The following is a 12,045-nucleotide window of genomic DNA, read 5'->3' as shown; positions in this document are numbered from 1 at the left end:
AAGAAAGACGAGTTTTATCAAAACAAACTCAACTCTTCCCCAATTCGTGCTGAACGTTTCCACAGACTTATCAGGAACACTGTTACAGCAAAATGATATGTGCAACGGACATTCATGCCACGGATTGCCCGCAAGAAAGTTTGTCAGTTACAATCAACTAAAGCTCTTACAATGGCTTCACATTTAACTTTGCCCGGGTGGTCTATTTCTTTCTCCCCACGCACGACTCAAACAGGAACAAAATCCGAAGAAAAGTTAGGTCTGTCTAAAAAATGATTAAAATAAATACTTCATTGTACCAGAGGCAATGAAACACAGCAGAGCGACCTTGTGGGTGTTTTAACACTGCACATTCAAAGAAATCCATCAAATCAATGTGTATCCTGCAGTAAAAATGCCCAAGTTAATTAATTCAATGTTAATAAAGCAGACACTTTCAAGCCCTGCATAACCAACATCATTATCGCCTCGCAAAACACGCTGATCCTCCAGGACGACGAACAGTGGCAACGTACGTCACCACAAGCTTCAAGACGGAGTCCGTCTAGCGGGTAAAATCAACGCTACTCGCCCCGCATGAGAGTGGTATCCCATCCATGCCCAGTGTATTTCGACCTTTAGGGTCAAATTACCCCATACTCTTATTTCGACAACTTCCAGGAAAGACAAGAGCTAAGCTTAACCAAGGCAGTGAGGGTAGATAATACAGATGCTAGATCGTTCGAATGCTGATAATAATAGAGTGGAATGCAAACAGATTTTAGTCAGCTGAAACACACACATCTTGCTTGCTTCCAGAGACATGACGAGCCCTGCAGGATGGTTCTCAGACATTACTCATTGTCTCGCTGGATCCCCGTTGGCTCCGGCCCCAATGCTCCAGCAGCTGGATATTACATGCTAGGATTGTTTTCATTGTTCCAGTCTTCTGTGAGCTCAAAGTGGTCTTGCCTCTCAGTGCTGCCACATTCTCTCTCTCTCTGACTCTCACTCTCTCTCTCGCTCTCTGACTCTCTCTCTCTCTGACTCTCTCTCTCTCTCTCTCTCTGATTTTCTGCTTGACATGTACTGTATAGAATGTGCTTCAGCAATAATATTAGTAATAGTAATATGTGAGCAGTTATACAAGCAGTAAGGAAATACCATACACAAACATTTCAGACAAGCATTTCATCAACAGTAGAGTAGTCCAAAAGCGTGCTTCTGATTTGCAATGGTGGCGATTTTGCACTGGTTGGCCTGTGCAACCTAAGAGTGAAAAAGTTTTGGTGGTTTTGTTTGAGATAAATGCCTTAACATGCTCATGAAGGAGTCTGATTTTCTTACGTAACAAATTCCTTGACACAGAGGCTACGAAAACATTCTATCCTTAGAAAAACAGTCTGATGTCTACATCTACAAAAAGTGGAGATGTGAACTTTCAACCTCCAGTTTTATTTTTTAGTAATCAAAACATAGTATAAATCATTGTCCATGTTCTGATTCCTCAATCGGATGATAAGGTTGAATATATCAATACCCTGATGGCACATCAAATTAATAATGCCAGTATCAAATTATTGTAATTTCATGCAACCAACAATATTATGTTTTACTAACTTAAAACAGTTCAAACTCTTTTAAGTTCTGCATGAGTATAAGAGTGCAATTAATGTTATAGGATACGCCCTGAAACTGGAGACCTCAGAAACAGTGAAGTTCCTCCTTTGCGGCCACATGTCCAACAAACAGCAAAACAAACAAAACTCCTGGCCGTTTGTGATCATTGACTGACTCCCTGCTTAGTTGATCTTCCTCAATCTGTTTGAACATTGGGCGAGTCCAACTGTACTCATAGCCTCAGGTTCTATTTTCCAACATATAGAGAGTAGAGATGCATAAGTTAGGACAGTGCTTCTTTCTTTCTGTTTTTGTGGGGCTGCAAGAGTCAAAGGCAACTGTACAGGCTCATACTGGGATTCAGGTGAACAAAACAAAATGGTCCCACTTTAACATCAACATATCAGTTCATCAGACTCTGTTGAAATTAAAAGATGAGGCATTCGCTCCTCCATAGACATTTAATTCTTTGATGCTGTATTCTCAAACTACTCAAACACATGTGTAGTATGTACCAAGTCTGTTCTTTCTTTTTCATCTCAGACTTTTTTTATTATTTACAAATTCCTGTGCTGGCACTGAAATAAATGCAGAGACCATGTGTGTGTGGTTACAGATGTCAAGTCGCTTAGTGCTGTGGACCTATTAGAATCGTAAAAAGAGGTAGAGGTAAGGAAGTAATACCATAACATCTCATTCTGTATTTAGTTTCCAGGATGAGATATTTGTATGATAAGAAAAACACAGCTGTATGAAGCTTAAATATGCATAAAATATAGTTGCAGGACAAAAACATTTCATTTACAATCTCGTACTGAGTGTATAGAAAAATGCCAACTAATGACAATTATTCACAACTGTTCACAAAACAGTGTGAACAGTGTGCTTTTGACCTTTCTAATATCAGAAATATGCAATGTCTGATAGGTGCATTCCACAACAGAGGCTTTTATTGGCCACAGCTGCTGCTTTTTCTTGAAGGCTGAGCATTAAATTCAGCTGCAGTAAGCAAATGTATTCCAGTCCTTTGGGGATTCCCTGAATTTGATTAATCATCATATTTTAGCTTATCTATATCATTATCATTTTTGAGATAAAAAAATAAGGAATTTGATTCAATGAATAGCTTCAGAAGGGAACAGACGGACCTCACAAGATGTGTGAGTTGTTGAGGAAGGGTGTGTGCTTATCTTAATGAGGACATGAAGATAATGAAAAGATATAATCAAGGCCTGGGTCTCCTACAGGTTCACTCTATGGTGTCATAAACACAATCAAATGTTTATATCTTTTTCTAATTGTGTTTTTATTTTATACCTTATGGTGTTCCCATGCCAGTGAACCTTTATTGAAAGCCTATTGAATTAAAAGAATCCACTGGGCTGCTATAACGTAGATTGTTACAAGAACTTCATTTATATTATATTTGTGGTACGCAGCTACTTTGCCATTTTAATAGCTTATCATTACTGCATCAAAATCACAGTTTATAATTATATTTTATTGTTATCTGTTGTATCATCTGTTTTTTGGGGTAATGTTTAACACTTAACCAAAAGTAGCTATGTGATTGCAGTTGCATAGGGAATGTGTTGCGGCAATGTGAAGCAAACATTATAAAAAAGTAATTTCAACACCATTACCCATAGCCCCTGGTAGTTGCCATTAATTTATGTTAATCACTTTTCTATAAATATGGTCTTCCGTTTTTTGGCGAAAAATGATAACTAAACAATAAGGAACAAAAATAACTACGCATTTAGTCCATTATTAATACTGTCTTGGGAAGCCTTGTAGATACAGTCTAAAATACAAAAGGACAACTAGACGGTTGAAATATTGCAACTGTGTCCATATATGAAAGCATACGAATGTCAACCTTTTTAATTGACATCACTGTACAAACTATGCACAGGTAGAAATCATTTGAAAAATACCTCTGACAGTTGAATGGCAATGGCCATATTATCACATGCTTAGACAATTCCTTTTTCATATATATATATATATATATATATATATATATATATACTGTATATATATATTAATTTTTTTGCAGAGTGCCGCATAACATAAATCAATAAAAACGGTTGATCTCAAAAGAGGATAACTCTTGAATAAACGTTGAAAATTTCGTTCTTGCTCAACTCCTCGGTGCTTGTACATCAAATAATTAAAATGGGGTTTTAAGCAACAAGGGCTAGCTTCTAATTGCTGTAAGTCATTGACATGAGCTGAACTACCGAGCGGGTTATGACACTACTGGAGCCTAAGGTTAGCCCCAGTGGGAAAGATGACATGGAGCTTTACTGCACAAGTTATTCAGAGCAAAGTAGCCATGAACAGCTTTTAATGGTGGCTCACTGTGGATGGCAGAGCACCACCGTCATTAGAGACCTGCACTCAAGCCCAGTTTATTGTTTATGATCAGGGTTTTCTCAGCACACCTGTGCCTCCTATTAGAATGCCGGCCCGCAGGATGCGCTATTTCATGACTATGGCAGGGGAAATAATCCAATTTGCATGCATAACACATGTCCCTCTAATGGAATACAGCCTTGTGCTGGAGGAATCTTAAAAGAACACAGCATCTTTGATCGTAAACCAGCTGTGGGCCAAATGAGCAACGTGAAAAATGTTATCGCCAAGCATGTCCTACCCTTTCCTAGCCTCAATGGAATCCCCATTTATTTTGAGTTTGATCTGATTTTATTCATTAATTCTTCTCGTGAAATATCATAACAGAATGACCTATTCTCTTGTGTAATTTAACATTCGCCAGGTATGTGCTGCTTGTTAGAGAAAAAATAATGGCGGCTTGTTATGCTGTGAAGGACTAAAGAGGGGGCAGCCGCCTAAAAATAAATGACTAAACTCGATTGACAAAAACAAAACGGGCTACGCACCAACCCACTGGAGACTTGTGGTGCAGACTACCTTGAAGTGGCCTCTGCTTGCCTAGCACCACAGGCGGAGACTCTCCATAGACACTTTTGTGTCCTTTGTGTATGATGGATGGAAAAGCCAGAGAGGAAGACATCCCCAGCTGTCACTGAGACAGGTTTTGCTCCTAATTATAACATTCAGGATGCTCTTAAGATGGTGTCCAGCCATGAGCCAAGGGTAGGCCATCTTGGCTGGCACATGATGATTGCATTATTAAATAAAATGCGAAATGGCAAATCATGGTTTCTCTGACAGGTGCATGTCTGCACTATATTGTTAATTCACATGCTATGAATGCATGCATGAGTCTTGGAAACACGGTAGGGTGAGGTGACAAAGATGTTGTGGAATTACCGCTCAACTGTAACCAGGGAAAACAAACAAGCATACATATGCATGCTGGCTCTCATTTGTATCCTCTCCTGCTTTTCCCCAGAATGCTCCGGGCCGCTGGGCATGGAGGGCGGTATCATTTCCAACCAGCAGATCACAGCGTCCTCCACCCACCGCGCGCTCTTTGGCCTGCAGAAGTGGTACCCCTACTTCGCACGGCTCAACAAGAAGGGCCTGGTCAACGCCTGGACCGCCGCAGAGAATGACCGATGGCCCTGGATCCAGGTAAGACTCTTGCACAAACACTGGGGCCACCAAATGTCACGCTGCAACACGAGTCCACCAAACACAATCCCGTCAAACACAATCCTAAAAGGGCATCGTTTAAAGCTGGAAAATAAAAAAAGTAAACAAACTGTTGCAACACATACTTTGGCTTTTCGGTGTGAGACACTTAAACCAACATTTACATAGTCAGCTTTAAAGAAGAAAAGTCTTTGTTTGGGAGGGAATTGTTTTGTTTATGGAAATGCATCTGGAAACGCCGTCATATATCTCTAATGTGGCTGGCTTTACAGTTAATTACTGGCACAGATGAATTGATGGCATGCTACTGATTCATTTCGGAGGGCAATTAAAAGTGTAAGCAGAGGGTTGAACAGCTGCTGGCCTAGTGGAGTGTAAGGAAGCGCTATCATGGGCTCCGCTTCATTCAGCAAGTGCTTATACAGTGCTATGTTTTTTTGGAGGATGAAAACAACGACATTCTTCATAGGGTTGTGATAGTTCTTAAGTTGCGTGTTTAATTGTAGAGCCTTTTCCTTTCATAGTTCAGTTTGTTTTGTTCGCACTGAATATTTGATCGTCAATGTGAGATTGCCACCTCTTGATGCACAATTAAGCATGAAATAGAATATGATAGAACGTGTAGTGCATCTATGCATGAGGCTACTTAAAAGTGCACCAGTTGGCTTTCCCGTTCTGTTCTTCTTTCACTAACTGACCGGGTGGATCGGGGCCCGAGGAGACCACAAATAATTGCAGATATTTTGAGACTTGTGAACAGATTGTTCCACTTTAAACCAACACAAAGAAACCCGGCAGGTGCCTGTTTGAAGATTAGATGGATGGGTGAATGGATGGGAGACAGACAGAAAGACACATAGAAAGGCAGAGGGAGTGAGTGACTGAAAGAGATGTGGGACAAAAAAAAGAGCAGGCAGAACTTCAAAGAGATATTGACCAACAAGATGAATACCAATACCACAGAAGAAGAAAAAAAAAACAGAGGTCACCCTCTGACTCAGACTGAGCAACGGAGAATGTCAGAAAATGGACGTTATGAAGAGAGCCCGCAACACAAATATCAAACAGAGCATGGATCATGAAATATTCAGGCGGTTTTTCAGACTCTAATGATGCCACATGAGAAGTAGCACGCAACGCTGAGGGCGCCATGGAGTCGCCAAGGGGCCGATGTGTTCAAGAAAAGCAGGACGGCGAAGGGATGTCAACGCACTGGCAGCGTGTTAGGCAGAGGGTTTGCTTTCACAGTTGAGGTTTGCTTGCCTTAGGGGGTTTTGAAACCGATTATACTGGCGAAGTGGATGGATCTGCATGTTAAGTCAGACCAGGATGCTGCCAGACCCGTGGGGAAGGGACAGACTGTTTAATGCAAAAATAGACACATACAAATACCAAACAATTAGAGCTGTGCTGTCCTGCACTCTCTAACCCGTCCCAGCCCTCTCGACTCTGATTTGCCGGTTCAATTGATTATTTGCCGATTCAAGGCAAGTTGAAGGGACAGATGTGATACATCTGTTGGCTTATCCAACCACAGCATTACAAGAGAACCAATGTGGAGAATAAGGGATGGATAATAAAGAAATATTCACGCTCCGCGATCGAAAGCGGCAAGCAAAAGGAACCCTCAGCGGTCCAAACGTGGGTCTAGCGGTGTTAATGGCTGGAACCTGACTGGGATCACCTCTCTTTTTGCCCCCAGTTTAACGCCATGGATCAGGGTTTTCAGTTTTCATTGACATCAGTTGACATCATTAGACCCACATGGATTGTCCCATTAGTTCCCTGCTTAAGATTGCTTTAACAAGATCAAAACGCCATGGATCTATAACGGGATCTTGACTTATGGATGTGTTGATTGACTTCCTGAAGTTAACCGGGGTTACGGAAGCAAGTTGAAGGGACGGAGCGATTGATCCGTAATTGATCCGTAAAATATTCATGTGTCAATAAAAAAAAAAAAAGCATTTGAGAAGATACAAATCTCGCTGAACTATGATTTCGACCTTTGGGGTACACCGCTCCAAATAGTTATGAAATAATTATGGGATAAAGGAACATTTATTGAGGTGCTCAGATATTAACATGTTCCTATTCTACTCTGGACTTTATTTTGTTTGTGAGTAAGAGGAGAGGGGGTGGTGGTGTGTGAGATCAAGTGTTATTTTGTTGTCATACACAGGGATAATCACGTCTTTGTATTTGTTGGACTGGCATACAGTTAATTTCCAACATAACAAAGCCTTATACATATGGATGTATAGAGGGACCTCAACAATTAGCGGCCAACTCTCTACAAGTGTCCCTCGAGGGATGAGCTTCAGAAGTGATGTGTTGGTTTACGATAAAATGTTAATAAGGCCTGGCTCGTATTATCTGGTTGTTTACTGAGTTGTTATGAGTTTTGTTCTGACGTAACATGTCATAGTGTCTGATAAGTCCAAACCTGTGAACATTTTGAATGAGTTATCTCATAGTATACCTGTCTTTTATACATTGCTCCTGGGACGTTTTTTACATCAATTAATTATTTGTGTTTCGTTTGACATAGAGTAATCCATGACACATAATAACCTTTTCCAGTCTCCAACAAGCATCCGTTTCTCTGTTACTCTAAGGGACATTTAAGTACATAATCCGGCCTTTTGTATATAACAAAGTACCAGCGTTAATGAAGACAGAATCGGTGGGACTCTCATGACAAATTAGACGCACTCTGTGCTCATTCGGGGGGTACTTCTGAAAAACCTCTGGGAAATCAGAGAAAGTTCTTCAGAACCGTGAAGAGGACCATTACCCAAACTTGGAGACCTTTTAAGGAGAACACTTACCTTACTTTCAGCAGGTTAGGTTTGAACATCAAATTGCGTGTGTATATATGTCTGTGTGTGTGTGTGTGTGTGTGTGTGTGTGTGTGTGTGTGTGTGTGTGTGTGTGTGTGTGTGTGTGTGTGTGTGTGTGTGTGTGTGTGCGTGTGTGTGTGTGCATAAAGTGTAAAAGTGGCTGTCATGCCTTAAGTACTGTCATTATGTGTCTCACTAATTCAGCCACTAGCTATTACTGAACTGAAGCATATCTGGTCGTTTCTGTTTGGAAATCTTCAAATTGCCCTACGAAGTGATCATGTACGACGCCATTGTGCATTGTGCATTGTCCGATCAAGGTGACTGTCTGGACCAACAAGGAGTCATAATCCACATTAGATATCACATCTGTTTTGGAGTTGCTGTATGGTGTGTTTTTTTAGCGCACACTACGAGCTTGAGGCTTAACCCTTACACATTTTGTAAATCCCAGAATCTTTGCCGCTAATAATATGTCATGTTATACAGTCAAAACATCTTTCTAGCAATAGCGCCAGAGAATGACAGCTGTTTTATTGCACAAATATGGATTTAGAAAGAAGTGTTAAACACTAAATCCTACCTCCTGCTGAACCTGCTGTCTCTTGACATTCAAAGGTAGAAATCCTTTTTTTTATATTAATACACTTCTCGCTGCAGGGTTTCAGACATTTATGTTCCCTTACTGTTCACATAAAGAGTATGGCTGATGTACAATAGCATTCACTTCAAAAGAGCTCAGTTTCCTTGTGGCTGCAATCAGCACTAATGAATGAAGATGACCCTAAAGCCTGGCACTGCATACAGGCATGGCTTTGGTAACCTTTTTGAAGTTGTGTCACTGAAACTTAGGAACACGTTATTCAATTAGATTTAGGGTATTTAGCAGACGCTTTTATCCAAACATACAAACATGATGACGATAATTAATTGATGTCGGCTCAATAAATGTTTCTGTCTTTCTAACAATAATTATAGTAATACTGTTAGTGCAATTGTCAACATAAGATCTGTTGAGTGTGTGCATGTCTGTATGTATGCATCATACTTTTTAATCTATTTTTATATTGAGTTTATTTGTACATGGACAGTGGACATTGATAAACATTTAAGTAAATATGTCAGTGTTAGCTGACTCGCTAGCTTTGAGAGCTTGTCCCTTGGCAGAGGATTTAAAAGCACATTAAGACATTAAAACTGGCAGGCAGACATGTTTTCACTCGGAGCATACAGCAGAGGAAGCAACACTAAAACAAAACAGCCTTTAATGAGTTGGTTTGGGGATACACATGCACATCTCTTTCTGGTGTTTGGTTTTCTAGCATGTGTCTATAACAACAAACATAATCTGTACATAACATCTTTATGAAAGACAAAGTGAATCTAAAAGATTGGCTGCCAGTTCAAACCATCATCCACGCCTGGCATGCAGCACAGCATCGTAGGGTCTTAGCTTCTGCAACTTAGGGACGGAGCCAGAGGATGAACAATAAACCAACAGGAACTGTAAACCAAACACATTCCCACATACATTTTGGACAAAATAACCTCACAATCAAATCCATTCCCTTCCGTGACCACAGAAGAGAATAAGATAATAACATCACTTCGATCTTGTTTTGTGTGTATTCCCAATATAAATACTTTATGTGAAAAACGTATAAAAGAAAATAAACAAAGAAAGTGTACTCATCAAAGGTTTGAATTAACATGGTATCATCAAACACGGAGGTGTTACTCAGACACCGATCGCGGTGCTACGATACGAAACGTGGGGCTGTGTGTATCTAAACATCAATCACATTCTCCACGCTCGGCTCTCTTCCCTCTTGCATGCTCCTGGCACGCTAAGACGCTTTGCATGGGCTCTGTAATGACAGTGTCTACGTGGGGGTTGACACACTGGATCCCGGGTGTCAGGATTGATTAAATGCTCCATCCCATCACACCCCTTCTGAACAAGATGGATGGTTCTGACACAATAGATACCAGGGGGCAAATTGATCCCAACGACTTAAGAAAAATTACAAAGGATTGGGGAAGAGAGTGAGGAAGAGAGAGAGGGAGAGGGAGAGGGAGAGGGAGAGGGAGAGGGAGAGAGAGAGAGAGACACACACACACATGATAGCAACAATCACATGTACAAGCTCCCATAAAATATTGTAGAAAATGAATTATGGGAATGGTAATGGTGCTACTTTTTTTTGCTTGTTATTCTGTACCCAAGATTAACCTGCAGAGGAGGATGAGGGTCACGGGCCTAATTACCCAGGGTGCAAAGCGCATCGGAAGCCCAGAGTACGTCAAGTCGTACAAAGTAGCCTCCAGCGATGACGGGAAGACATGGAGGACGTACAAGGTCAAGGGCACGGATGGGGACATGGTGAGTAGCACACACACACACACGCACTCGCACACACACACACACACACACACACACACACACACACACACACACCTGATTATGTCTCTCACTACCCCTTCCCATTGGTCTCCCCCTCCTATCAGTCTATCTCTATCAAACAGTCCACATGCACTCATGCACACACAAACACACACACACACACACGCACACGCAGACTTACATTCAACCACGTTTGTACAAGCAGCCACAAACAGCGAGTGGAGATCATGCACTCAGTCAAGGGCGGATTGAAGGACATGATGAGATGGCTTTTTAATTAGCTTGCTCACACCGGGCCCATCTCACTGCCCCCTACCAAGTTTATTGCTTCTAAATGGATTTTTTTTATACTATTTGGGGATAAATAGCCACCAAATGCCCCACCCGGCTTTGTATCATTTCTGACAGCCCACCGTGGCTGTCCTCAAAACAGCCAAGCCCCAAATGACCAGCCTGCCAAGCCTTGAAATTTATCGCTTGGTTCAACGATCTCCATGCACTTGAATTTTCCGCGGCGTATCTCACAAACTCAAATATATAGTATGAATTCTTAAGTGTGTGTATGTGTCTGTCTGTGTGTGTGTGTGTGTGTGTGTGTGTGTGTCTGTGTGTGTGTGTGTGTGTGTGTGTGTGTGTGTGTGTGTGTGTGTGTGTGTGTGTGTGTGTGTGTGTGTGTGTGTGTGTGGGGGCTTGTTTGTGTAGTTTTGTGTGCCTGTGTGTGAGTGTGGAGAGGGCGAGGTGAGTTATTCATACATTTTGTGGTGGACGGGAGTGGGAATGTAATCGTGACAGTGGGGCTCTAGCAATAAGTCCTGCTTTAGATGTGCTTGATAACCTTGTTTTGCTGGACTACTCTTTGTTTCTGCTAACCTTCAGTTGTCGTTGCTAACCTCTATTTGTTCTACAAGTTTGTGCTATTATACTGTATGTACTGCATTACAATGGATATTGCTTTTCCTCCATCACCCTCTCTCTCTCTCTCTCTCTCTCTCTCTCTCTCTCTCTCTCTCTCTCTCTCTCTCTCTATCAAATTCTCTTTCTCTCCATCTATCTCTGCCTCTGTCTCAACCACGCACATACAAATCATGCAGTTAAATCACTGGGTCTGTCATACTCTGTCTCAGCTCATTTTACGTTAAAAATACACTCTAGAAGGTATCGCCACATAATTGGACCACTAATGTCAAAACATACCAGTCTGCCTGAATGAATTACGAGCTCAAATGGGCCGAGAAATGGGCCCCGTAATTCTATCTTGTTGACCTTGGATGATGGCAATGTATCAAGTATGGAGAAGACATGAGCGGCAGGGAGTGAGAGTGAGATAGATGGAGAGAGAGAGAGAGAGAGAGAGAGAGAGAGAGAGAGAGAGAGAGAGAGAGAGAGAGAGAGAGAGAGAGAGAGAGAGAGAGAGAGAGAGAGAGAGACACACACAGGGTGAGGGAGCAGTAGAGAATGAGAGTGAGTTAGAGAGAGAGCGGTAGAGAGTGAGAGGGAGATAAAGAGAGGGAGCAGTAGAGAGTGCGAGTGAGATAGAGAGAGAGAGGTAGAGAGTGAGAGGGAGATAGAGAGAGAGCGATAGAGAGTGAGATAGAGAGAGAGCGATAGAGAGTG

The 12,045-nt window shown here is 41.6% G+C and overlaps 1 protein-coding gene across 2 annotated transcripts in view; it reads left to right on the top strand.

The window, feature by feature from the left end:
• Positions 1–12,045, top strand: part of LOC115545642 (EGF-like repeat and discoidin I-like domain-containing protein 3) — an 83,157-nt gene that overhangs the window by 46,013 nt on the left and 25,099 nt on the right. For both annotated transcript variants that reach the window (XM_030358997.1, XM_030358996.1), the window contains exons 5-6: positions 4,982–5,163; positions 10,255–10,410. In XM_030358997.1, coding sequence (XP_030214857.1) covers positions 4,982–5,163; positions 10,255–10,410 — 338 coding nt within the window. The remainder of the gene's footprint in view (positions 1–4,981; positions 5,164–10,254; positions 10,411–12,045) is intronic.

Source organism: Gadus morhua, chromosome 6 (assembly GCF_902167405.1).
Source record: "Gadus morhua chromosome 6, gadMor3.0, whole genome shotgun sequence".
NCBI lineage: Eukaryota > Metazoa > Chordata > Actinopteri > Gadiformes > Gadidae > Gadus > Gadus morhua.
Note: the sequence above shows the minus strand (reverse complement) of the source record. Positions and strands in the feature narration are given on the sequence as shown.